The following is a 26,696-nucleotide window of genomic DNA, read 5'->3' as shown; positions in this document are numbered from 1 at the left end:
AACTGGCAATTGCAATTTGTATAAGTATACAAGAATATTTTTACAACTTCAGATATGAAATTATGAACATACAATATTGGCTTTAGACCTTTAAATACACATGATGTACCAGTGGGTTTTTCATGTTGGCTTTAAACCTTGAAATATATTTGTTGTTTCGTTACGTTTTTTTTAACCTAACTCAATTGACATTTATCAATATTAAGCATTGACAAAGTAATATCACATTAAACAAATCCTTAATGTCATATTACTTTGTCAATGCCTTATTTAATTTTTGTTGTTTTATTTTCATTAAATCGCTTCATAGACCAGCTCCCCCTACATCAAACCCAAGGAAGCCAAAACTTGGCGAAACGTGTTGGGTGGTATGAGACCTATTAAGTCCTACCTTTGATTTTATTATCCCGGTGAATGTACACAAGATTGGGCATACTACTGAATCATTGTATTTAATATTATTGTATGAATCAACAATGTGTAAAATACATAATTAACCTGTTGTGCTAAATTTTGAGCCTAAACCTCGTTCTTTCAAATTTTTATTCCTGCCACTATGTTTTTTCATATTTTTATATTGTATTGATATATTTATCATAGATATCTATATAAGCATTTAGAGAAAGAGAGAGCTATAGATGCAAACAAGATGATGATCTATTCTGCTGACAAAAGTGAAGACTCCTCTGCCATAGTAGTCAGGGATAGGGATGAGCGAGAAGGCCTCTGACAGTCTCGCGAAAATTTCCTCGAACTTCCGGTGGGTTCGCCAAATTTCGGCGAATCGGTTTTGCGAATTTTATTAAAGTCAATAGGCCAACTTTAAATATTAATAGCAAAGCCCCTATACATGTTAGAACCACTTGCTAGGTAAGTGTAAGAGAACAGTGGTAACAAGTAAAATATACAAAAGTTCCAAAAGACCTTGCAGTTTTCCAGAAAATGGCCGACAAAGTGACAGAAGGCAAATAGGATTTTTGCATGATTGACAGCATCCAGAAGGCAGCATAAACATTAGGACATTGCGAAAGGGTGAACTCAACCCACTAGCAACAGTCGCTGCCATCAAAACAGCAGTACAACGCATTGCTATTTAATGTACAGACCCCTATTTATTTTATTTAGCTGCATAATGTTTTTATGCTATATAAATCCTGTTTATTAATAATAATAATAATAATAATAATTACTAGGTGGCATCATGACCTGGATGACATGTGTTAGCAATGACACCCATAAAGTTGTGGACAAGTAGTGCGGTGACATTGGGCAAAAGGATGGAGGACCAGCGACGGAGCGTGGGTAAGCGAGAGCAGTAGCAATGTGTGGCCTCTGGTCAGCTATCGCCAGGGAGACCGCATTGGTAAGAGTCATGAAGAGCTGGGTGTAGTGCATCGTCAATGCCACCCAGAAGTGTACAATTTTAGTGAATAGAGAGAGCACTGACAGGTGGCCGCAGCAAGAGCAGGAGGAGGAGGTGGTGGGCCCTGAGGCGGAGAGAGGACCGCATTGGTAACTGGTATCCCGAGCTACCTAGAAGTGTGTAATACAATTTTTTTAAATGGAGTCCTGGACAGGCGGTACCTATCAGTGTGCCATTGCCTTTGCCTAATTTTTCAGCTAAGTATTGTAAGATTGACAGTTGGCATTCATGTTATCCACTTCATGATGCAAACTAGCAATATCGTCTACCTTCCTAACGTTACCTTCCTAACAGCAACAGTGTTGGCGCACAAAACATCTTCCTTTAGTCTGCAGTTTGTTGGCCTCCCGGAAGCAGCAGAAATATATAGTAAATTGCTAGCTCGCACAATGGCAGGTATGACACTGGCAATGAATGCCACCCCTGGACGTTGTGATAACTAGTGGAAAAATTCAACTGAGGCAGGCTCAGCTGACGGTGTTTGGTGAGAGGCAGCCACAGACTCAGCACAGGAGCAGTGTGGGTTACCAGAGGCATCCCCCCTGCCTTGATCTACACTTTTGGATGTGTGCGGCCTGCTGCTACTACTGCTTCTGCTGATGCCGTCGCTAGAGGAGGATACAGTAGAGGCGGTGTCAGCCTGAGCTCCTTGTGTGGAATGTGGTGCGCGGAACTCCTCACACAGCCGGTCGTATAGTATTCTGCTTAGGCGGGTCATCTTTTCTTTCCTTTGCGCCGGGTTGGGTAGAAACTGCATTTTGTCTTTGTGGCAGTGATCCAGAAGGGTGGCCAGCCAGTAATCATCCCAATTTTTGATCCTGCAAATGCAGGGGTCCCTCTGTAGGCATCGCAACATGTGGACACACATATGAACTTCGGGTCCCCTGGGCTCATCCTCCTCCTGTCCCTCAGTAGGCGCCAAAACATCTTCCTCCTCATCACCCTCATCACAACTTTCCATCAGGCCACACAGGGTGTGATCAAGCAGAAAGATGATGGGAATTACATCATTCCAGCCTGACCGCTCCCGGCTCACAATTTTGTGGCCTGCTCAAAGGGGACCAGTACCTTGCACAGCATCTCCATCTGCAGCCACTGGCCCCGCTACCTCCATGCCCTGCCTCCAAGGGCCCCGCTGCCTCCATGCACCACGCTGACCAAGTAATGGCGGATGGCTAGCTTTTGCTCACACAGTCGCTGAAGCATGTGCAGGGTGGAGTTCTATCTAGTCACAATGTCACAAATCAGTCTATGTGGTGAAAGCCCCTGTTTGCGCTGGATCTTGCTAAGCGCCGCAGCGGCAGTAGGGGATCGGCATACATGGCTGCAGATAAAGCGAGGCTGTCTCAGTAAGTCTTCCAGTCCTGGGTACGTGCGGAGGAACTTCTGCACCACCAGGTTCAGTACATGCGCAAAGCAGGGCACATGTGTTATGCGGCCCTGTTGTCACACACTACGTTGCCTGTTGTGAGCCGGGAGGGCGTCGCCCAAGCCTCAACCTCTCTGTGCAAAGCGGACAAGAGTTCTCTGGCCTGGCAACGCATGTGCTTGAGAGAGCCGTAGTGCCCGCTTAACCACAGTGCCCTCCGCTGCTGGCCTTCCAGGAGGAGTGTCGAAATAAGAGGGAGGGAGAGGACTGGGGTGGCCCATGCTTTCCCACCACACCCCTCAGTGGGGGTACCAGGTGCTGCAATGCCTCTTGCAGACTACCGCCCACTGAGCTATGCAAGGCCACCCAGTGAGAGGGGAAGGACAGGTAGAGTCCCACTCCAAGCCTGGTTGTCCAGCTGTCCATGATGAGGTGGATTTGACTAGACACCGAGAATGCCAATGCCCAGGAGTGGTTACCCATTACATGTGCATGAAAACTGGGAACAGCTGTGTGTAAGAAGTAATACCTGCTTGGTATATTCCACCAGCGCTCCGCACAGGCCATCAGGTCATGGAAGAGAGCAGAGTCCACAATGCTGTAAGGCAGTAGCTGCAAGGCCAATAGTTTGGTTAGATGTGAATTGAGTTTGATGACTCTTTTGTTAGTTGGGTCCATAGCCTGATGCTTTGCGCAGAACTCCGGTAGAGTGGGCTGAGGGGACTGGGAGCTGAAGGGGTCACTGGAGTACCCATCTTTGGCGACATTGTCTGATGGCACAAACCTGCGGCCAGAAACTGATATTTCCTCGCAGCTGGAAGTCTGGCTGGCACCAACCTCCTCAGACATAGTAGCAATGACAGTTGGAGGTGGAGAAGGAGTCAATAGAGGTAGAAGAAGAGACGATGACGTGGTTACACCTCCTTCAAGAGAGCGCAAGTACTGCTTCTGGTTTGGTTTGTGGTTCTTGCGCATGTGGGAAAGCAGGGATGTTGCACCCAAATGTGAACCTGCCTGTCCTCTGCGATTCTGCCAGTGGCACAGGATGCAGATTGCTATGCACCCGTCATCGGGCCTAATTTATCAATGAAATCGGCGCTCGCTGGTCGCGCGTACTTTCGCGCCGTTATATCGAGCCGGTTTACCGCGGGCTGGAGTCATATGCGCTCGACCAGCCATCTACCACAGGACCGCTGGACTTTCTGGACGTTCACTTAGGATGAAGTGGATTACAGAACTCTTTCACGACGGCTGATTGATGAGTATAACTAATTGTTTTTCTTTTTATGCCGCATACTGACCAGTTCATTCCTTATATGCTAGTTATTTAGACATTTATTATCCTTTATTGTCTTCTGTTCCATGATCTTTTTTTACCCTCTTATGCATGACATTAAGTTTTTACCATACTAATCTTTGCCCGCACCTGATCCTCATGTTACACTATATGTATTGCAATACCGGGAGTGCTTATGTTTTATATGCACTTTAACTTGTATGGGTTCCAACGCTAATGTTGCTACTGCATTGATGCTGACTTATGCCTAATATTGTTTATTATATTTTGCTTCACACTCTCTTTTTACTCTCTTATACATGACATTAGGTCAGCACTAGACTAAACATTTTCCGCACCTGATCTTCATGTCATATTATTTGCATTGCAATATTTGGGGTACTCATATATTTTATATGCACATTAACCTTAATGGTTTCTTCTCCTAATGCTGTTACAGTTTTGATGTTGTCCAATGCCTAATCACCCTGATTAAGCTACATTAGGATTAGAATTAAATCTACACGCGAAATAAATCTACCAGGGGGCGTGTACAAATGAGCGTGTACATTGACGACGTTGTCAGGAAAGTGTCACAGCTGTTTTTGTGAATGAATTCTGCATCTCCCCACCATTAACAAGTTTCAAAATATGGGGATCATAACAATAAAAACTAGTGAAAATTGAACATCAGTTTTAAAAGTAAGTGTGTCTAGAAGCCCGAAATTTAATATACAAATTATGGACCCCCGGGGCCACTTTCATAGCAAGGAGGTGCGAACCCCAAATTTATACCTATCTGTCACAAAACTAGAAATGTCATATTACACTACCCTTTCCCCTTCCCTAGTTTGAACCCCAATTTCTCAGGAACAGGGAGATGTAAAAAACCAAAACTGTAGGTGCAAGTGGGGGACACCTGTGACCACTCCCTAAATTTTCATTGTTAGACCATCGTCAGAACATAAAAAACTCTGACCATGAAAAAAATCTACCCTGTTACACATTGCTGAAACAATCCAGCACCTGAGCCTTAATTTCTCAGGAACGCGGGGGTACAGGTAAATGCTGAAATTGAGGTTCAGGCATTACAAGCACCCACATGACTGGACTTTCAGTACGTTTTTACCAATATTAATGAAAATTTTTAGATATTTAGGTACTAAACCTACCATAATTACTACATTTTTGTAGTGTACATATTTTCTAGATTTTATCTAATACCTCTCTGCACTCTCCAGATTTGGGGCAAACTACTAGAAGTCTATTCTGATATACATTGGGTTCCCCACATCCAAATTAATGTAGGTATACACGTGTTAAATATCAACCATTGTCGGATAGAATACTTACTGTTGAATGGTGGAAATAAGCCTAGTAGGTCTATGTCGGAAATAGGACTACTACGGCTCCAATTAAATATTTCTTATCTTAAATACTTATCTGCCTACAAAAGCCTGTCTTTTTTCTCATATAACTAATTTATATCAGACTAGGCAAAGATATCACTGATAAGGAACTTGAAAAACTTCCTAAAGATCAAATTTCATAAACTTATCCAAAAAACATCAGATTCTTTATATGGACAACCACAATCGGACCACAATGTTTTGGCTGTCTACCATTAGCTAACTGGACATTCTATGTTGGCAGAAAATCAATTTCAACAGGTGGTTGTTCCTTCCTCAAAGGTGGTCAGTAATCCTTTGTAGGTGTTTAGCCATTCCTTCTCATAGGTGAGCAGTCGTACCTAGGAAATGGTTGGACCTTTCTCACAGGCCGTCCGTTATTCCTCGTGGGTGGTCAGTTGTTTCTCATAGACAGTCAGCCATTCCTCGGAGGTGGTTGGTTGTTCCTCATGGGCGGTCTTTTTTTTATTGGTGGCTGCTCATCCCTTATAGTCAGTATTTAGTGCAGTACAAAGTGAGCCAACTCCATGGGCACTGCACTCACAAATGCCCTATCAATTTAGCAAAAACAATATTCTGAAAAAACAATTATATTAATAATAGTCATTACATTGAAGATAATAAGAAACCACTACTTAATGTAATTCTAATATTGGCAATACCATTTAAAGTGTAATACCTACAAATAATTCCCAGCCCTAATTTCACAGCCTACTCAAAATATATGTATAATATGAGTATATTTTAGAACCAGATTTTTATAGAGATAGTATAAAAGGGTATAATTGTCTTTAGGATGGTTTTACATGATACAAACTGTTTGTTTTGATTTTGAATGCTTGCTGGCCACTGTCCCCTTCTCCGCTGAGGCATTGAAGGGTTTGAAGTGGCTTAGGGTAGGGTAAACCATTTGTGACTAGAAGGGTCATGTGCTCTGCAGACCTGGACATGTCCTCCGGATCATAAGGCTTCCAATACTTTACTCCTTGCTACTAGAACAAGTATTTTTCTAAATCCTTGGAGAGTATAACAAAGGCAGCCTGCTATTAGGTTATGCTTGTTATCTGCTAATCATGATGTTTATTCTGCCAACGTTTTGATAAAATGCATATGAAGAATTTAGAATTATGGTGTAACTTGTATCAGAGTTAGTAATGAAGTGTTCTGTGTCTCCTAGTTCTGGGAAGTGATCAGCGATGAGCATGGCATTGACCCAACTGGCACATACCACGGTGACAGCGATCTCCAGCTGGAAAGAATAAACGTCTATTATAATGAGGCTACAGGTAGGGTGATCCTCCTCCTACAATGCTGGACCTCCTGTGTAGCTTATGGTTGTGACAAAGCTTAATGTTCATCTTGTATTTACTTGCAGGTGGTAAATACGTTCCTCGTGCCATCCTGGTGGACCTGGAGCCAGGCACAATGGACTCTGTGTGATCCGGACCTTTCGGACAGATCTTCAAACCAGACAAATTTGTATTTTGTAATTAGAAATGTCTTGCTGCTTTAGCTTGAGTTGCAGGACATTGGTCACATATTCTTGGCTTGCTTTGCACAGATGAGCAAGGGAGGGGATCTCCTATCTGGATTTATGGCTATGTTGTAGACCCTGGGGCTATGCCTATTCAGGGTTTTTATAAAGGCCACCCCTAACTACCTTTTACTTTTTTATAGTGCTCCCCCATTATTCCTTTTGCCATGGTTGGCTGTAAATACTCATGTTTCTGTATACTGGACACCCTGTCTGTGCACCAGCTTGTGGAGAACAGAGATGCGACCTACTGCATAGATAATAAAGCCCTTTATGATATTTGCTTTAGAACCCTTAAACTCACCACCCCCACCTATGGTGATCTGAACCATCTGGTATTGGCCACCATGAGTCACTACCTGCCTGCGTTTCCCTGGCCAGCTAAATGCTGATCTGCTTAAACTGGCTGTCAATATGGTACCCTTCCCCGTCTGCACTTCTTTATGCCTGGCTTTGCCCCGCTAACCAACCGCGGCAGCCAACGCAAGTCCATGAAAGAGGTGGATGAGCAGATCCTCAATGTCCAGAACAAGAACAGCAGCTACTTTGTTGAATGGATCCCCAACAATGTGAAGACTGCTGTCTGTGACATTCCACCACGAGGCCTGTGTCTCATGACAAGAAGGATGTCATCTATTAAAAATTTGCAACATGTTGTTTCTTTAACCTCCCTGGCGGTCTGAATATTAAGTATTTTTAAATATCAAAACAATACATTTAAAAATACTTATTATTTTAAATTTCTTGCCTGGTCCTGCCTCCCAGCCACACGGTCCTGCCCTCCAGCTGCACGTTTGCACTGCTCGGCTGGCATCTGCGTTCCCTTGCCTCGTGTCTCCAACATTCACACGCCGGGGACGCAGATGCCGGCCAGCATCTGTGTAGCCTGGCAATAGCTGGCATTGCCAGGGGAAGCAGATGCCGGGCATCACTGGAGGACGTCGGGGGCAAGTGGGGACCAGGTTCCTACTTAGAGCATTAATGCAAGGTTAAGAGACTAACCCCAGGGGAAGCAGTTCTTGGACATAGGCCAGTGCATAAGGTTTTTAGAGAACATATAGCAACAGTTCCCCACCCCATCTTTGTTTTTCTATCCTATCTTTTATTTTGCAACCATGCCTGGTCCAGTAGATTACAAACAAATGAGCAAAGCTGACTTGTTAAACCTATGTGAGGTCAAAGGCATCCCAACAACCCAGGGGCAGACTAAGGAGCAGCTGATCTGTGCCCTGATGGAGCCAGAAAGGGCAGAGAAAGCCCTTGAGGTGAGGTCGCCAGATACGACCCCTCATGCATCAGAGATGGCACCAGAGAATGTGGACAGACGTGGTGTCCAGGATGACCAACTGGACAATTGGATATCGTCTGGGGGAGCTGATCTGCAGTTGCTGGGCTCTGATTATCCAGGATTTCGCCTTCAGCTTCTTCTTCAGATTCAACAGGCAGAAGCAGCAGAGCGCCAAGCTGACAGGGAGGCAGCAGAGCAGCAGGCTGCCCGCCACCATGAACTAGAGATGGCTAAACTCCAGTTACAGCGTCAAGGTCAGTCACCCAGTTCCCCAGAGCAGAGAGATTCTCCGGTGAGAGAGCTTAAATTTCCAGTAAGCTCATCCCAGATATTTACCAGAAGAGGTTTCCCTGCATAAAGTGGCCACTGACATTCACAAGGAACTTGTCCATCAGTTGCGCACCAACTTCTGGCAGTGGGTCAAAGGACTGAAAAAGGAGATTTTTGAGCACTTGGAGGACCTAATTATCCAGGAACAATTGGGCTGTGCCCCTAAAATCAAATAGTTTGTGCTAGAGTGCCAGCCTATGTCAGCGAATAAAGCAGCAGAGTTGGCAGACCTCTATGTCACTACCTGGGTGCCTGATAATCGCAGAGCTCCTCCTAGCTCCTGGAGAGGAGGAAAACCACCACCACCACCGTCTACTACTTCTGCCCCTGCAACCCAAGCACAGCAGCGACCAACGCCAGCAGCTTCTACCATCAGATTTGGTTCAGTGGATACTCGGAAGTGCTTCCACTGTGGCAAATCTGGACACCTCCTGATCAACTGCCCTTCACCCAAGCAGATGACAGCACCAAGGCAGCCCACTAACAACTCCTCTTCTGTGTTGCTTGTGACTGGAGGAGTAGTGGGTCACACTAAAAATCATCAACCTGTTACTGTGAACGACAAGAACGTGATTGGCTTTGGGGATACCAGCGCAAATGTCACCCTTATACAGCCTGACCTAATCGACCAGGAGAGTATTATCCCTAACAAGTATCTTACTCTTAGTGGAGTAGGGGGTACCCGTTCCTTTGTGCCTACTGCAGAAGTTCACATTGATTGGGGGCCGGCAGGGGTACCAAGATTGTAGGAGTCCCAAATAAGATTCCGGTACCAGTACTGCTTGCAGCAGATTTGGGCACTCTTATTTCCTACTATGAACCATCTGGAGCTATCCAGGATTCTTCAACTGAACGCTCCGAACATTCCAAGGTACTGAACAAAAATGCAGAGGCAACATCTGAGGGACCTGGGGTTGGACAGAGGGAGGGAAGTGGGTTGGAAAACAAAAATTCACCCAAGGAAAGTGATAATGAAATGATTAATGATGTGTGTGCACCCATATCTAGGGAAAGTGAAAATGTTGACAAAGCAGTCATGACCCAAATAGATGAAACCTTGAAAACTATTGTTGAACCTGTTGCCAATGAGATGAAGGTGTAGACAATGTACACCCAATTATGACTAAAACTGATGATAAGGTATTACCCGTGTTGGCCGTCACTCACAGTGCTGCAAGGGCTGCCCAGGCCCAGACTACAGGATCAGAACATGGGGAGAGGTCTTCTAATTTATCTCCTTGCTCTGATTGCCGTAGGATCAGTCTCAGAGTCACTCCCCCTGTCCTTGTTTGCCACAGGACAGGCAGAGGTGACAGGTGGTGCAGCCTTTGTACAAGCACTGCGGGCAGGCCCATGTCTGGAGTCACTTAGAGACTTGGCTTCCAGGCCTGTAGAGGAGGGGGCCAAGTACAAGGTGTTGCTGTACAGCAGTAAGGTAAAATCAGTCAGACAGCAACTTATTGTCCTGGATAAATTTAGGGGAAATTTGTTATAGATTGCACATGAAATTCCCTTTGCAGGTCACTTGGGTCTTGCCAAGATCAAGGCCAGGGTAAGACCAAACGTTTTCTGGCCTAACATGGGTGCAGACATGGCTCATTACTGTCGGTCCTGTACAGTTTGTCAAAAGGTGGGCAAGGCGGGTGATGTGCACAGGGCCCCCTTGCACCCACTTCCAGTGATTGATGAGCCCTTTCGCAGGATTGCAGTAGATATTATTGGGCCCTTACCCATTGCCAGTAGCTTAGGCAAGCGGTACATTCTGACAGTCGTGGACTATGCCACCCCTTATCCAGAAGCTGTGGCGCTTTCTTCCCTCAGAGCAGACAAAGTTGCTGATGCTCTGCTGTCAATGTTCACCCAAGTTGGATTTCTGGCTGAGCTCCACAGCGACCAGGGCCCCCAGTTCATGTCTAACGTGATGGAGGCTTTGTGTACTAAAATACAATTAACTCATATTGTGACTAGTCCCAATCACCCACAAACAAACGGGCTGTGTGAACGTTTTAATGGTACCGTAAAACAAATGTTGCGGACAATTGTGGAGTCACAAGGAAAGGACTGGGATTGATATCTACCTTACCTGCTTTTTGCCTTCTGAGAAGTCCCTCAAGAGTCCACAGGTTTTTCACCCTTTGAACTCCTGTATGGGAGAAAAGTGAGAGGTCCACTTGATTCTTGGGAGTCTTGGGAAGGCATTGTACATGGTACAGAAGTTTCTGTTGTGGACTATGTACTTAAATTCTGAGATACAATGAAGGAATTGGTGAGGATGGCCTGGGAGAACATGGCATGGGCTCAGGTCAAACCAAAGCACTGGTATGATTAAAATGCCCTGCATCAGAACTACGAAGTGGGCCAGCAGGTGTATGTTCTGTTACCAATGCGGCAGAACAAACTGCAGGCTGCCTGGGATGGACCATACCCAATCACCCAGCGGCTGAATGAGGTAACCTACATAATCAACCTTTGTGGTGGGAGGCAGGGAATATGCCTAAATTAGACCATGGAAGAACAATATGTCATGCCTGTATGCAGTCAGCCTGAACAGGAAGAGGCTGATTCCTTGCTAGATTTGTTAGCTGACACCCGGGAGGTGAGTAATGAGCGAAGCACCGACTCACAACTCTCCCTCTTTTAGAAGGATCAGCTGCTGAAAGTGTTCACCCCGCACAGGTGCACATTCACTGCAAAACCAGAGAGAACACACCTTGCTGTCCACAGGACAGAGGCACAGGCACACAGGCACGCACTCTCCTATTGGACAGACGGCCCACCATGTCTCACAGGAGGTAGATGCTGCAATTAGAGGTCATTCAGAAGTGCCACAGTGCATGGGCATCCCCAGTAGTTTTGGTCCCCAAAGGTTCGAACCACCAGATTCTGTGTGGACTACAGAAAACTTAATGCCATCGCCTCCTCTGATGCCTACCCAATGCCTAGAATTGATGAGTTGTTGGATAAGCTGGCAGGTGCCCACTATCTGACAATAATGGAACTAAGCCGAAGGTACTGGCAAGTTCCTCTGTCACTGGAAGCCCGGGAAAAATCTGCTTTCATCGCACCATTTGAGTTATTTGAGTTTTTGGTAATGCCTTTTGGGATGAAAAATGCACCAGCCACCTTTCAGAGGGTTGTAAATGACCTATTGGAAGGACTGGGTGAATTTGAAGTTGCCTATCTGGATGATATAGCAGTGTTCTGTAACACCTGAGAAGAACACCTTGATCATCTGTCACAGGTGCTGGACAAGCTCGCATCTGCCAATCTGACAGTGAAACCCAGCAAATGTCAGATTGGCATGACTGAAATCCAATACCTGGGACATTGAGTAGGAGGTGGTACCCTGGGACCAGAGACAGGTAAAGTTGAGGCCATAATGACCTGGCCTACCCCCAAAACTAAATAAGAGGTTTTGTCATTTTTGAGAACTGCCGGTTACTACCAAAAGTTTGTACCCCATTATAACACCCTGGCCAAGCCCCTGACTGACCTAACCCGGAAGAAAAAGACCTGGACTGTGGAATGAACACCGGAGTGTGCGGAAGCTTTTTAAAGTTTGAAGAAAGCACTTGCTAGTGCTCCAGTTCTTCAAGCCCCAAATTTTACCCGCCAGTTTTTAGTACAAGCCGATGCATCCTCTTATGGCTTAGGTGGAGTTTAGCCAGGTGGATCAAGCAGGAGATGAGTATCCACTTTTGTACCTTAGTAGGAAATTGCTTCCTAGGGAGGTGGCATATGCCACCATTGAAAAAGAATGCCTTGCAATTGTGTGGGCCCTACAGAAGCTGCAGCCATACTTGTATAGCCGAAGCTTCACAGTCATCACTGATCACAACCCACTTAGTTGGCTGAACCATACTGCAGGGGACAATGGGAAGTTGCTCCGCTGGAGCCTGATTCTTCAGCAGAGAATTTTTCATGATCTTCACGATCCAACACAAAAAAGGTGCTAGCAATCTAACGCGGATAGCCTGTCTCGCCAGGCCGAGCCAGTGAAGGATGGTTGAGCTGGGAAGTATCGAGTGATCCCTCCCATGGTCTCTCCTATTGGGGGAAGGTGTGATATTGTGGAAAATATTAAGTCCTGATTTTCCCTTTAAATATAACAAATGGTCTTCCTTTAAAATGTCTTTGTTGGAAAATGACTCTCTAATAGACCAGGGTCAAAAATTTCCCCTTATCAGATAGTTCTTGATCTGACAACCAGCATCATCCAGACCCTGTAGTTTTTAAGGCACACACTGTAAAAGTTGGAGTTTTGTGTCTCCAGGTGTCATAAAACTCAGATAAGGCTAGTAGAGTGGCCCTGATTTACCTCTGAGCTGTATTCCAAAACGCATTTATTAATAATCTTTGTATTTCCAATATACCATTCTGTATGAAGTAGTAGTTGGCTGATTTGTAGCTGGATCAATATAGTGAGCATTTTAAAACCAAGAACTAGTCTCCTAGGCCTCAGGTAAGCCTGGAACCCTGTGGCTAATAATAATCTGGGGGTTGGTAGTTCATAAAACCTGTACTTGTGAAATTATTAATAATGGCTAGAACAAGGGCATTTTGGAAGTGTCCACAGAGCATCATACTCCATGTGGACACAACCCCTCAGACAGGCCCCACCCTGCTGTCATTGGATTGTTGTATTAGTCCCACCTCTGCGGTTGGTATAAAAAAAATCCATGTAAGCCCAGCAGGGGGAGCTCTCACTGACATCATCTTAATGCTAAGTACAATGGCACTGACACATTGAGCGCTGCAGGGAGCCCAGTGACTCTGACTAATAACTTGGACTTTACACAGCAACCGGGCCCAGGAAAACCAACTCTACCTAAGTATTAGTACCTGTGGTGTGTGTGGCAAGGGGTAACAGAGTGGTAACGTTGCCCCGTGACGGCCCCTCTGCTGGTACGTGGACTATTGCTGAGAGTGCTGGAAAGTCTATGCGCAGGGCTCCGGGCTGAGAGGGCGTTAGTCACAGTATGGATAAGTCACCTCGAGCCACACTCGGGATTACTGCTAGGGAGGTTAATGGTTAAACATGAAAGCAGAGGAGCAACCAAAGATCTGAAATGTGTGTAGAATAACAGACTTAGATTATAATGGAACATATTTTGAATCTCTAGGACCTTATTATTATCAAAAATATTTAGCTGAGGGTTTTTTGTTTTTTTGTTTCATTAAAATTGAATTTTTCAATAGCAAGAAGTTTTGAAAAAAATTAGTCAACAGTTGAATTAAGTATTTACCTATGAAGAAGCTTACAATAATACATCCTTTAATCACACAGTTGACATAGGAAGATTGTGCCAACACAAGTAGACCAAACTCATGCAATTTTTTTTTTAATTAATAAAACCTAAGAACCCTTTTTTGGCCAAAAAAAAAAAAATACAGTAGAACCCCGGTTATCAGGAATTCAGATAACTGGAAAATTCAGATAACTAGCACCCGACATCTACGCTTTCTTGATTGCTCCTGCAGCCCTAGCAACGGCTCAAGCGTCATCAGGGTTTCCCTTTTTTCAGCCATTGAGCACTAGAGGTGAATAGGGGAAAAGTGTCCCCATTCAAGTCTAGTGCTGAATGCCGGAAAAAAGGAATTACCACAGTTAACCAGAAACTACACATCCGGAATCAGCATTCCCCGTGGGTGCCAGATAACTGGTTCTACTGTATATGGCTAGACATTTGTGGATGCTTGACCAAATTTACCTATATAAAATGACTGAAAATCCAAAACCATGAACATTATATGGAGTTTTATATCTCAAACCTCCTTTCCCTTGCTGCTTTACCATCTCCCCCACTTCTTAAAAGAATTCCACCAAAAGAACAATTTTAAGGTCAGGTGCTAATGTTGGATGAGCAAACCTGACTCCCAATTGGCATTCCAATTAATCCCAGTAGGTCTGAGGTCTGAGATCTATGTAGGGCCCTTGATACCAAACTCATCAAACCTTGTCTTTATAGAGCTGGAATTGCAGACAGGGTGCACAGTCATGGTGGGACAGAAAAGGGCCTTTATCAAACAGTTACTACAAGTTTGAAAGTGCATAATTATCCAAAATGTCTTTGAGGTGCAGTATTAGTAATATTTCTACATACGTTTTTGAATTTGAAAGATCGGTCTTAGGTAGAATGACTCTTTAAAACTCCTGGAAAAAAATCAGACCAGTACCTCACGTTGGTGAATCCTCCGATGGTTGATAAGATAGGAATTTCGGGTGAAAAACTTTCCACAGTCTGAACAAGAAAACAGCTTTTGACCACTGTGGATTTTCTCATGGCTGACCAGACCTCTCTTGACCGCGAAGCGCTTTCCACACTGCAAACACAAATATGGTTTTTCCCCAGTGTGGATCCTAAAATGGTCAACCAGATGGGACTTTTGGGTAAAGGACCTTCCACACTCCGTACAAGAGAATGTCTTTTCGTTAGTGTGAATTCTCTGATGTCTGATCAGAGATCCTTTATGTCCAAAACATATGCCACATTCAGGGCACGAGTGCCATTTCTCATCGGTGTGGGATCTCAAGTGACTGGTGAGGTGTGATTTGTGAGCATAACACCTTCCACAAATGGAACAGGAATATGGCTTCACATCTGAGTGAACTTTTTCGTGTCTTGTGACATGTGATTTCTGTGTAAAGCACTTCCCACATTCCGAACAGGCAAACTTTTTAGGACTTCTATGAGTAGAATGTGAATGATGAGGAAAACACTCCCAAGGTGCAGAAGGATCGGATGACAGTCCTGCACTATAAAGTACTGGCTCAAGATTCATGCCGCTCAATTGTTCATTTATTTCAGGGGAATCTACTACAATGTCATATTCTTCTATTTCACCATCTGAACAACTGATGGAACAGTTCCTTGTTTTATTCCTGTGGTATTGGTCATCTGAAAAACATGAGAATTGGAGAAAATACCATAGCTGAGAAACAAACTTTACAAACATGCACAGCTCCACAGATCCACACACAACACAGTACCTAAATAAGTTTAGGTGAACAAAGTCAAATTTGATGTGGAGAAGCTCAAGTGGCCCGTAGAAAGCACGGACCTCAACCCGACTGGACACCTTTGGTATAAACTGAACAAGGGAAAGCTGAGACTCTTTTCAGGATATAGTGTTCAAAACTCACCTGTACTGATCTTTACAGGAATTTGTTTTTCCTTACATGGCTCCACACCACTCACATACATCTCTTCTTCATCTATTGGTTCAGCTTTAATAATCATCAGGTCTTCAATCTAGATAGGACCAAGATCACTTGATTAACTGTGTATACACAGACTTAACAGAGTATTTACCCCGTATTGTTTTACCATAAAATAACCAGATTTTAGTTGACATTAAGATAGCCAATCTACCTGATCCTCCCGATGTTCCTGTCTGGTGTCCTGGGAATACAGAGGGCGGGGACATCTCTCTGGTGGGTTCCCGTTGCTGAATCCATCTGTAGGAAACATACACACTGACTGCATACATTGTCTCTATGTGTTGTGACACCAAGGCAGGATTGGAGGTGGAAGGGAGATATATATGCCCAAGATTCCTCTCTTATGAGATATATTTGCCCAAGAGTCCTCTGTGAAGTAGCAGGTGGAAGACTCTCACCTGTGAGATAATTAATGAAGAAGTACTTGGTGGGGATGGGTGGGGATATAACATAGAGCCAGGAGCTCAGTCAGCAGCTTAGCTTGGTGAGACACAGACAGGGGTTTGTGTCAGTGCAGCTCTATTTGGAGAGACACAGACAGGGGTCTGTGTGAGTTCAGCTCTGTTTGGAGACACAGCCAGGTGGACTGTGTGAGAGAGCTCTGTTTGGAGACACAGCCAGGTGGACTGTGTGAGAGAGCTCTGTTTGGAGACACAGACAGGTGGACTGTGTGAGTGAGCCCTGCTAGAGACACAGAAAGTCGGTCTGGGTGAGTGAGCTCAAAAGTTGAGTAGAAGGTTGTTGAAAGCTTGGTTTTGAGCTGACAGGGAGAAGCCCTCCAGCTGATAAACAGGGATGCCTGATGTATAGTAAGTGCTGGACAGGCAAGGTTTTCTTTTGCTGTTTTGTTATTTTATCCACAACCTTCAATAAACCTGGCTGCAAGCCAGCTTAAGGCTGATACCTTGGTGTGTGATCTGAGTTGGATGAACCAGACAAGTGTCCTTTGACCCCAGCAAAGGCGATCCTGAGCTTAACCCCCCACAGTGTTTATCAGATGATGGGGGATCTAGGTGGACCCTCTGTACTGCTCTCCTTTACAATAAAGTCTCCTCTTACCCGGTGATGTGAGGGTCTGGTGTTCCTCCATCATGACGTCCTTGTAGAGGTCCTTGTGTCCTTCTAAATACTCCCACTCCTCCATAGAGAAATAGACAGTGACATCCTGACACCTTATAGGAACCTGACACACACAATGATACAGTCACCATCCAGACACATTCCATAATAATCTCCCAGAATTTCCAGCACCGCTCACCTCTCCCGTCAGCAGCTCAATGATCTCACTGGTGACTTCTTTGACCTTTTTTTTCTTCTGTCTTAGGGAATGAGATGGAGGCTCCAAAACCGGGTTCTGGGTCTTCATTAAATTGGATGCCACCAAACCATCTGATAACTTGAAGGCTATATAATTCTATATTTAAAAAATAAAGTGTTATTCCACCCCCAACCAAAATTAAACATTTTTTACATTTAAATTATTACCATTGCATTGTTGTTTACCTTTCCAATCAGCTTTGAGTTTTATTATTAGACATGTAGGATGTCATGTGACCCTCCCATATTCCGTCTTACCTGTCCGGTAAGCTTTGTGGTTTATTAATAGAGATAGAAGTAGTGTCATGTAACCTCCCAGAATCCTCCTCACCTCTCCGGTCAGGAGGTAGATAATATCCAGCGTCAGGTTTAATATTCTGTCCGTTATCTTGCTCCTTTCCTTTTCCATTCTCTGTGGGTAAGTCATGGTTAGGAAAGCAGATTCTGGTTCCTATACAAGCCACCTAATGTAAAAAGATGATCAAGAGATTAACTTACTTTCATTTGAAGGAGGGGAATTCAAAGCTAAACTTCATGCAGGTCTAAAAAGCCACCACTGAATCAAATTACCAATCTCTTGAAGCAACACAGCTCATTCCTCTATCATTCTTTTCTTATCCAATCAGCATGCTTCTTCTTAGCTCATTCAATAGTTCAAATGAGGTGACAACTATGGCTCCTTCCATAAACTTAGCATTGTCACCCTAATAATAAAGAAAGTGAGTTTTTTTTGAAGGATCACTGGGTAAAGATATCCTTAGTTAGACTGAATTATCCTTGCTTCACTGTGCAGCCAATAATACTGATTATGTGCTATGTATTTTATATTACTTTTATATAAAATAAATAATACTTCCCATTTTTAATAATATAATAATACAATATATGATATATTACATTATTAGATCATCGTCTCTTTACTACCCAGTTCATGGGAATAGAAAGGCTAACCTATATATAACAATAGAATGGGATAGGTAATAATAATAATATAGTATAGCATAGAACAAAAATACATCACTACCTTCTCAGTGTGCAGCCAAATCCCACCTACATCCCACAACCAGCTGTGAAAGACAACTGGGCTACAAGAACATGGCTGCCTCATTCCAAGCTTACATCCCTCAGGGAAAACATTTTCACACTTTACATAAAATTATATTAAATTAATTTGTAAACAAAGATGACTGCAACCTAAATCACTCAAAAAACTTCCCCAATCCATACCAAAAATCTGTCATAAAGATGTTGAGCTACAAGAAAATGGTGGACACCGAGGACACATTTGATGCTGAGCTACAAAAAAATGGTGGACACCGAGGACACATTTGATGCACCGATATATGGCAGTGTCGATGGATTCCTTAGATTAAAAAAATAAATGGGATTCAAGAAACTTTCCTCAAAGAAAGGAGGCAACCATTTTGTTGTAGACCAGAGGAGTCAAACTGGTTGAGGTTAAAAGTAGTAATTTCCATATACACAAGTCACCAGGCTGTTTTCATCTGTGATAATTTATAGTATTTTTCATGCCGATTTCAAATTTAGTTTTTGTGACAAATGTGATTAAATATTTCATGATATTTGATATAATTATCTAAAATGTATTACAATCATCTAACGGTGGTTGTTTGTGTTTTTATGTTACAGAGTTCAGTAACTACGATTGATTTAAGTTGCTTTAAAATTGTATTATTTATCCAGTTTTCGTTATGTTTGTGGCTACTTCATGATGAAAGCACAGTGTGGCCCAATTGAAGCAGATCTTAGGATATACAAATTGTACTTTGGCTGTCAACTGGGATAAATCTCTACGTCTACGTCAGTTGATCTAATGGACTGTGTCACTGGCTTAAGGCAGGGGTGCCATTTTCAATCCCAATGTTCTGGAGGGAATGGCGAGACCGACTGGTCGCCAACCTTTCGGACCTCATGGACCACTAAATCTATGGAATCCGGACCACGCATGCACGGGGAGCCAAGTGTCACTCAAAGGGGAAGAAACTGAGTGACATCATGATGCCAGAACCCAGCCATTCTCCCATCGCAGGCTCAGACCGGCTTGCTAAACATCCAGTAGGGCAAGGCTGTGGATGCAACAAAAGTTGTGTCCAGATCCATGGACCACCAAAATTTTCTCACGAACCCCTAGTTGGCTACCGCTGAACTAACTGATTGTTATCTTTGCCTTGTGAACACAAATCGATTCCCAGTTAAAATCCCAGCCTGTATTCTTCAATCAGGCCTGTTCCTGTATCACCACATGATGGACTTACTTCTGTAGAGGGTGATGAGGAATACAGTAAAAAGGCGACGGGTTACAATCAAGAATCATTGGATCTTGATTATGTGGCTGATAAAGATTGAGAACAAGAGATTTTTACACAAGGAGAGCTGAATGATCTCATTTGTGATCTAAATCTATCCAAAGACAAAGCAGAACTCCTTACCTCTGGACTTAGTTACTACACTCACTACAGACTCACTATAGAACATGAACTCATAACCCGACAACTTTCTTTACTGATGACGGCTCATTTTGCTTCTGAATGAGGTCTTTTTACTGATTCCTTGCAAAGAAGCTTGAAGTCCTACTGCATAATGGCAATTCCTAACCAAGTGCACCAATTAATTTGTTATGACAACATAAAAGATATTGCTTAAAGCAGTTCAGTAAAAAACACAACCCTGGAACACCTGTGGTGATTTAAATGTCATTGGCATGTTAATGGGAATGCAAGCGAGATTTATGAAATACTGCTCTTTCCTAAGCCTCTGGGATAGCCAAACTATGAGCCTGGAAGTAGTAATGTCAAATTTCTGCCTCTGGTCGATCCACATAAAATATTCCTGCCACTTTGCTGCTTCTCTATGTCTCTGCGTTGAGCGTTTCAAGATTGGCCAGCTGCTTCCTGGTTGCCACAGTGACACCCGTAGGCAGGATCTTTGAACCATACCTTTATGTGCTCTGTTGTTCTCAGTTACGGATGCGGCCATTTTGTTGTAGCCCAAACTAGGAGGAGCTGAACTGTGAGGCTCAAGAGTGAGTGTCCAGTGAGGAGGAGGTAATAATGTCTTCTTATATTGAGAGGTGGGGGGTCTCAGAACTTTCGGTGGACTGGATAAGGAGGTTCATGTTACTTCAACAAGTCATCATCCTGCAAGTCTGTTGATGCGTTGGATGTTAGATTGTTAGCGCCGCTGGGGCTGGGGATCATGGCACTGGCCAATATTGATGGGCAATAGAAGCAGGTAGAAATCCTTCATATCCTCCAAAACATGAACCCACTGACAGGTGAAGCAGTACCCTTGATGATCAGGTTACAGTGACCCCTGACAAAAGTGGGGATATTATTATTATTATTATTATTATTATTAATAATAATAAACAGGATTTATATAGCACCAACATATTACGCAGCGCTGTACATTAAATAGGGCTTGCAAATGACAGACAGATACAGACCATGACACAGGAGGAGGAGGGGACCCTGCCCCAAAGAGCTTACAATATTAGAGGTGAATTACCACACAATAGGAGGGAAGATATGTAGTGGTGGGAAGTAGTGACGGTTTCAAAGACAGAAGAAGATGGGTAGGCAAGTTTGAAAAAATGGGTTTTGAGTTCTCTTTTAAATGAGCAGCAAGTAGGAGCAAGCCTAACAGGATGAAGGCCATTCCAGGGTGTCGGGGCAGCTCTAGAAAAGTCTTGGAGCCTTGCGTGTGATGAGGTTATGAGTGAGGAAGTCATTAGTAGGTCATTGGAGGAGCGGAGAGAGCGGCTGGGGGAGTATTTTTTAACCATGTCAGAAAGGTAAGTGAGACAATAACTGTGGAGGAATTTGAAGGCAAAGCACAGGAGCTTAAATTTGATTCTAAAGTGAAAAGGAAGCCAGTGAAAAGACCTGCAAAGAGATGCAGCAGAAGAGGAGCGGTAGGAAAGATGGAGGAGTCTGTTCATATTAGAGGAGAGAGTCGGGTTAGTGGAATACCAGACAGGAGGAGGTTACTGTAGTCCAGACGAGAGATGATAAGAGCGTGTACAAGGAGTTTGGTGGTCTCTGGGGACAGGTAGGGGTGGATTTTTTTGGTATATATATCAGGCACCAAGTGAATGGTCAGTTTTTTAAGGCGATGTGTTAGAAGCAGGAAAAAAGGCAAGTTGGGAAGAGTCAGAAATTCCCAAACCCCATGGTTTGTTGCCACTGGTATGCAGTGGTTAGTACTTAAGTAAGCTGTCTATGGAAGAAAACTGTTGAACTGTCAAAAGGGCCTTGAATACCCAGGGCTCATTGATCAGGAGGGAAGCTAGCTCATGTGGTTGGATCCCATAGAAGTTCTTCTGTAGCACAAATTTCTGAAACACTTGTCCACAAAAGAATGGCGCCTATGTTGACCCCTGTCCACTGCCAAAAGTATCTTTAATCAACAGGAGCATTAGAACAGTACCATGGTGAAGAGGAAGAGGTCATCTTTTCTGATGACTCACGCTGTCTTCATGTAGACAGCCAGGTGGGTCATTCACAGCAGTAGTGACAGTGAGCAGTGAGAGAGCTGCTCATTATGTCTTGCTAATAATATCAAGCAGGTTGTTTTTTTACTTTGGCTGGTCAGTGTGTTTCATCTAATTCCATTGAAAAATTATTTACTTGATATGTAGTGATTTACTTTATATTTAGTGTGACCTGTTGTTCTTATTGTTATTAACGCTTTAATGGACTCGTCTTTTCCTTTGATGAGGAGCATACCGCCTCCCATCAGGTGGAAGCTAAAGAGCACCTGAACCTGCTGCTTATACCAAACATAAAAATTGGGGCCCAACTGTGACCATCACGCTGTCCCAAGTCTTTCAGTGGAGACACTGTCCTGTTGACTTTTGAACCTCTCCTTTGGATTGTAGAATAGTGGTGGAGGAGAGTTGGGTGGACCAGAGTTCCTATTTCAAGCCAAGATGTGAATGTGCTGTGAAGTTTGTGGTCAGTTGATTTTGGGATGATTAGAGATAAATAGAGCCTCCTATTAATGCCTAGTTTTGAGCTACTGTTTACAGATTAAATGGAAGGCAATAGGTTTGTGGCAAAATGTACTCTTAATTTTTAGATCAAAGGATCTTCTCCAATGATGACTAATCCACTGGGAACCGACAAGACGATAAGGGTGACAGAGACAATATTAAACCTCACCTTGGAGATCATCTTCATGCTTACTGGAGAGGTGAGAAGGATTCTGGTTACTCATACTTCTCTGAAATACATTCAAGGCAGCACTGAATAGGTATGTTTACATAGTAACAACTATTTTCCTATTACACAGGATTACACATTGGTAAAGAAGACTTCTGGTCACAATTTGACACCTAACAGCCATTCTAGTGGGTCAAGAGGATGGAGCAATAGTCAGAGGCCCATCATAAATCCTAAACGCCCCTCCCTGACATCTGTGAGGAACAATGACAAGAAGATCCTGGAAGTCACTCATAAGATCATTGAGCTTCTAACGGGAGAGGTGAGCGGTGCCGGGAATTGTGGGACATTATTATGGAATGTGTCTGGATGGTGACTGTATCATTGTGTGTGTCAGGTTCCTATAAGGTGTCAGGATGTCACTGTCTATTTTTCCATGGAGGAGTGGGAGTATTTAAAAGGACACAAGGACCTCTACAAGGACGCCATGATGGAGGACCACCAGACCCTCACATCACCGAGTAAGACGAGACTTTATTGTAAAGGAGAGAGCAGTATGGAGGGTCCACCTAGATCCCCCATCATCTGATAAACACATAGAGACAATATATTCAGTCAGTGTGTGTGTTTCCTACAGATGGATCCAGTAACCGGAACCCACCAGAAAAATGTCCCCATCCTCTCCATCATCGCAAAATTTCATTGGATCAGGTAAATTAATTTTAGAGTAATAAAATTATTTGTTCAGAGAGTTCATGAAGTAAATGATATAGTGCATCTGTTATTCAGGGTGAAAATCTGACTATTAAATCTGAAGCCAAAAAGGAAGCAGAAGGTCTGTATGTGATGGCTGATGAGCCCTGTATGAAGAAGGATATCCCTCCAGGGATCAGTTCAGGTGAGAAATAAACATAAAGTACCATGGATCTGCAATAAAATACATGTTGGTTCTTTACATTTAGGATTGTAAACAACATGAAAATATGCCAAAAGTAAAACTGATACCCTAACATTCTTGTTTTTGGCACAGTTGTCCTCCATGATTTTTTGATTCTGGTAAACTTTCACGTTTCCTCACCATGTTGGAATTTTTTGCAGGTCTACATTGGAACAGAAATTATCCCCCAAAACTTCCCATTACCTCTCTAGATGGCGAAGTAGAAGCTGACTTTTCCCCTGGTTCCTCAGAAGAAGACACAATTCCCCTATATGTTCCCAGTGTAAACCTATCATCTGATTCTTCTACGCCTGGGATGAGTTTTCCTGAACTCTCACCTCCAGTGACTTTATTTATGGCTCCTAATGGTACAGAGAACTTCCCATATTTTAAGCATGATGAAGATGCCCAAACAGCAGAACTTGTTTTACTTCAGAGATCTTACATGAAAGAGAAGACATTCTCCAGTTGGGAATGCGGGAAAGGGTTTACTCCCCACATCGAACGCCAAAGACTTCACACAGGGGCAAAGCCATATTTATGTTTAGAATGTGGGAATTGTTTTTCCCAGAAAGCAAATCTCATCAAGCATAAAAAGACTCACATGGAAAAGAAGCCATTTTCCTGCTTGGAATGTGGAGAACAGTTTACTTGTAAATCATTTCTGATTGCCCATGAAAGCCTTCACATAGGGGGGAAGTCAAACTCATGTACAGATTATGGGAAATGTTTTTCCCGCAAGGCCAACATCATTATACATAAAAAATCCCACATAGACGAGAAACTGTTTTCCAGTACAGAACCTGGGGAACGGTTTCCTCGAAAGTCATCTCTCATGACACATGAAATCCTTCACATGGGGACAAAGCCATATACATGTCAACATTGCGGCAAATGTTTCTCTCGAAAGGCCAATCTCATCATACACACAAAAGTTCACACTGGGGAAAAACCATTTTCTTGCTTGGAATGTGGAGAACGGTTTACCCGGAAGTCTTCTCTCAACAGACATCAGATTGTTCACACGGGGATGAAGCCCTTTTCTTGCTCTGAATGTGGAGAGTGTTTTAACCGAAGCTCATCCCTGATCAGACACAAAAAAGTTCACAGAGTGAAGCCATATTCATGTCTCGAATGCAGGAAATTTTTTAAATTCAGGTCACACCTTGTGTCCCATCAGTGTAATTACGCTTCTAAGTCTTTCTGTACTGAGTACAATCAAGGAGTAAGAGGAATGGTTATCTCATTTTAAAGGGCTTGCACAAAGATGAAATAATTTTCTATGTTCTGCACGTGGAAAGGTTTAAATTACTCTTACCAGTAATAAGGTAGGGCCCTCTTCAAATACATTGGGCCTGATTTATTAAGGCTTTCCGAGACTGAGGAAGATTGTGGAAGAACCTGGAATGGATCTGGTTCAGGATTGAAAACATCTACCAACTAATTGGAAACGTTTTTTAAGAAATCATTTTCAGGTTTTTTGGATCACCCAGGTGCACTTATAATAGTCTATCTTCTCTAGTCTTCGAGAGCTTTAGTAAATCAGACCCAATGTTTCTGTTGAACATGACACTTCCACCACTAATGCCAAAATCAAGGGTTACTTAACATGATACCTATAAGTCAATTGTTTCTGCCACTTTGCCACCTGCCGAACTAGACCATTTTTTTCAATAAGTTTTATTTCATATAGAACGGACAATTATAAAAATGCAATCGAACAGACCCTGCTCCTTTTTCAATAGGTTTCACCACAAGAGGTGTTTCAATGCCTAAGGGTTGGAGCAGTGTATAGTGGATAGCATTGTTTGTAAGCACTGTTGCCTGTTAAATAAAGACAAGTGCTTGGGGAATATACCCTGCATTTTATGGATTTGTTCAATTTTAAGAAAAACGCCAGTCTCCTTTCCATTGGCTTGGTAAAGGCTTTTCTTGGCTCATTTTGATCCACCCCACTATAACCTGTTAAGTTAGTTTTATCTTTTCTTACTAGTAAAGCATTTCCTTGACGGAGAGCTAGCCAACCCATTGTTGTATTAATGGACCATCCTACAGGCTCTACAGATCACACTGGAATTGGTGTACTTTCTAAATGGATGGAAGTCTGGGGAGAGCATCACCCGTGGTCATTACCTACAGCCAATATAGGTACACCAGACACAGCACCTTCTGGAGGGCAAGTAGGCCGTATGAATGTGAACTATTGACAATCAGCTCTATCTGTGTGATCAACTATAGTAAAAGCATCAATTCTAACAAGGCTGACATGGCTCTATTAGAGTAGTCCAATATTAGTTTCAAGACAGTTTTAGTTGTTTCTTATGTTTTTAAACTGTTGTGTTACACCTGTATTTATTACTGTTTATACCTTTTTTTTTTTTTTACAAATAAACACTTTATGCATGAAAAACCCCCAAAGCTCGGATTAAAGAGGTTGAAGAAATGATGTACCAGAACAGCTTACTGTTGTTTTCAATATTGAGTGGTCTGATAAAAAGGAGGCATTGCCGTGTTCACTCAGTAAAGTTTAGAATGAAACAATGCTCTGAATGTTTAAAGAAGAAGACCTGATCGCCCCAAAGGTTATTAAGTCTTGAACAAAAAAAAGTAGAAACCCACTATACAACATGTTTATAACATATACTGTATATATAATATATATAGTCTGTTTAGGACACAACACATGCAGTTTTCTGATCCAGGGCAAACGGGGTTCTACTACAGGACCGAACAAGGCTCATTTTTTACATTTGAGGGCAGCTTAGTCCTGTAATAGTTTCTGAGCGTATACTGCATGATGGGAACCTCCTGGTTGGGGGTAGCTGTACAACAGACAGGACTCTGGGGCAGAATGACAGAGCATCTTCCGACCTGAAGGAGCCTACATGTGCTGGAGCAAAAAAGAAAGTGCAGATGGTGCTTGGCTACAAAGAGTGTAAAAAGAAAGTGGAATAATGCTTGATCACATGCATTTATAGGGGAAGCAGGTAATAAAAAAGCCAATGTTGGTAGGAATAAAAAATGGTGGGATGGAAAGTATGGAAAACAAGGCCCACAACAAAAACACAGAAATGAAGAGCCAGTGGCCAGTGTGGTAATTTCCTTTACCCCTAACTATAAACTAGGCCCAATTAATTCACATCACATCCAAGCAAACTAATGTTCATGAGATTGTATAAAAGCCAACCTCAACAAAAATCTTTCTACATCTACAGTAGTAGAAATCCTTCCTAACCCCCGTTCTGTAATATCATAAAGGTATGTTTGGAGTTAAAACACAATGAACTAAGAGATCAGGATTGTTAAATAGAGGGATGTGCTCTGTGGAGGTGAGGTTGTTAGAGAATACTGAGGTCAAAGTCAGTATTTGCATAGGGAGCACCCCAGGCTCTTAGGCACCCAAGTGAA

General features: G+C 43.1%; 2 protein-coding genes and 1 long non-coding RNA gene across 9 annotated transcripts in view; 2 read left to right on the top strand and 1 right to left on the bottom strand.

Moving 5' to 3' along the window:
* The window catches only part of LOC140338996 (gastrula zinc finger protein XlCGF66.1-like), a 231,153-nt gene extending 211,010 nt beyond the window's left edge, over positions 1-20,143 (bottom strand). The window contains exons 1-7 of one of the 6 annotated variants that reach the window (XM_072423459.1): positions 17,739-18,165; positions 17,500-17,632; positions 17,110-17,265; positions 16,911-17,034; positions 16,003-16,088; positions 15,774-15,882; positions 13,999-15,528 (exon numbers count right to left, since the gene is read on the bottom strand). In XM_072423459.1, the coding sequence (XP_072279560.1) occupies positions 14,795-15,528; positions 15,774-15,882; positions 16,003-16,088; positions 16,911-17,034; positions 17,110-17,265; positions 17,500-17,595 (1,305 nt within the window). In that variant the 5' untranslated portion in view covers positions 17,596-17,632; positions 17,739-18,165 and the 3' untranslated portion in view covers positions 13,999-14,794. The other 5 variants (XM_072423456.1, XM_072423455.1, XM_072423458.1 and 2 more) reach the window with 5 other exon arrangements.
* LOC140339160 (uncharacterized) lies at positions 3,963-7,332 on the top strand. The gene is made up of 3 exons (XR_011922379.1): positions 3,963-4,054; positions 6,655-6,763; positions 6,853-7,332. It is a non-coding gene; the product is annotated as an uncharacterized lncRNA (long non-coding RNA).
* A 21-nt stretch (positions 20,144-20,164) lies between the features above and the next one.
* Positions 20,165-25,698, top strand: LOC140339003 (uncharacterized). Of its 2 annotated transcripts, XM_072423470.1 has the most exons (7): positions 20,165-20,233; positions 22,269-22,382; positions 22,482-22,673; positions 22,749-22,872; positions 22,989-23,062; positions 23,141-23,249; positions 23,450-25,698. In XM_072423470.1, exons 2-7 carry the CDS (start codon positions 22,287-22,289, stop codon positions 24,538-24,540), a joined length of 1,686 nt encoding a protein of 561 aa, XP_072279571.1. In that variant the 5' UTR covers positions 20,165-20,233; positions 22,269-22,286; the 3' UTR covers positions 24,541-25,698. The 2 variants fall into 2 exon arrangements, with proteins under 2 accessions (XP_072279571.1, XP_072279572.1); XM_072423471.1 differs by lacking the exon at positions 20,165-20,233 and having other exon boundaries at positions 21,800-22,382.
* Positions 25,699-26,696: the final 998 nt, after the last annotated feature.

Source organism: Pyxicephalus adspersus, chromosome 10 (assembly GCF_032062135.1).
Source record: "Pyxicephalus adspersus chromosome 10, UCB_Pads_2.0, whole genome shotgun sequence".
NCBI lineage: Eukaryota > Metazoa > Chordata > Amphibia > Anura > Pyxicephalidae > Pyxicephalus > Pyxicephalus adspersus.
Note: the sequence above shows the minus strand (reverse complement) of the source record. Positions and strands in the feature narration are given on the sequence as shown.

Bases quoted from the DNA above. Each gene is read 5' to 3' on its own strand.
- LOC140339003 (XM_072423470.1), top strand. From the start codon at position 22,287: ATGATGACTAATCCACTGGGAACCGACAAGACGATAAGGGTGACAGAG. The intron at 22,873-22,988 runs GTAAGACGAGAC...TGTTTCCTACAG, and splicing joins CCAGACCCTCACATCACCGA to ATGGATCCAGTAACCGGAAC. The intron at 23,063-23,140 runs GTAAATTAATTT...TCTGTTATTCAG, and splicing joins GCAAAATTTCATTGGATCAG to GGTGAAAATCTGACTATTAA.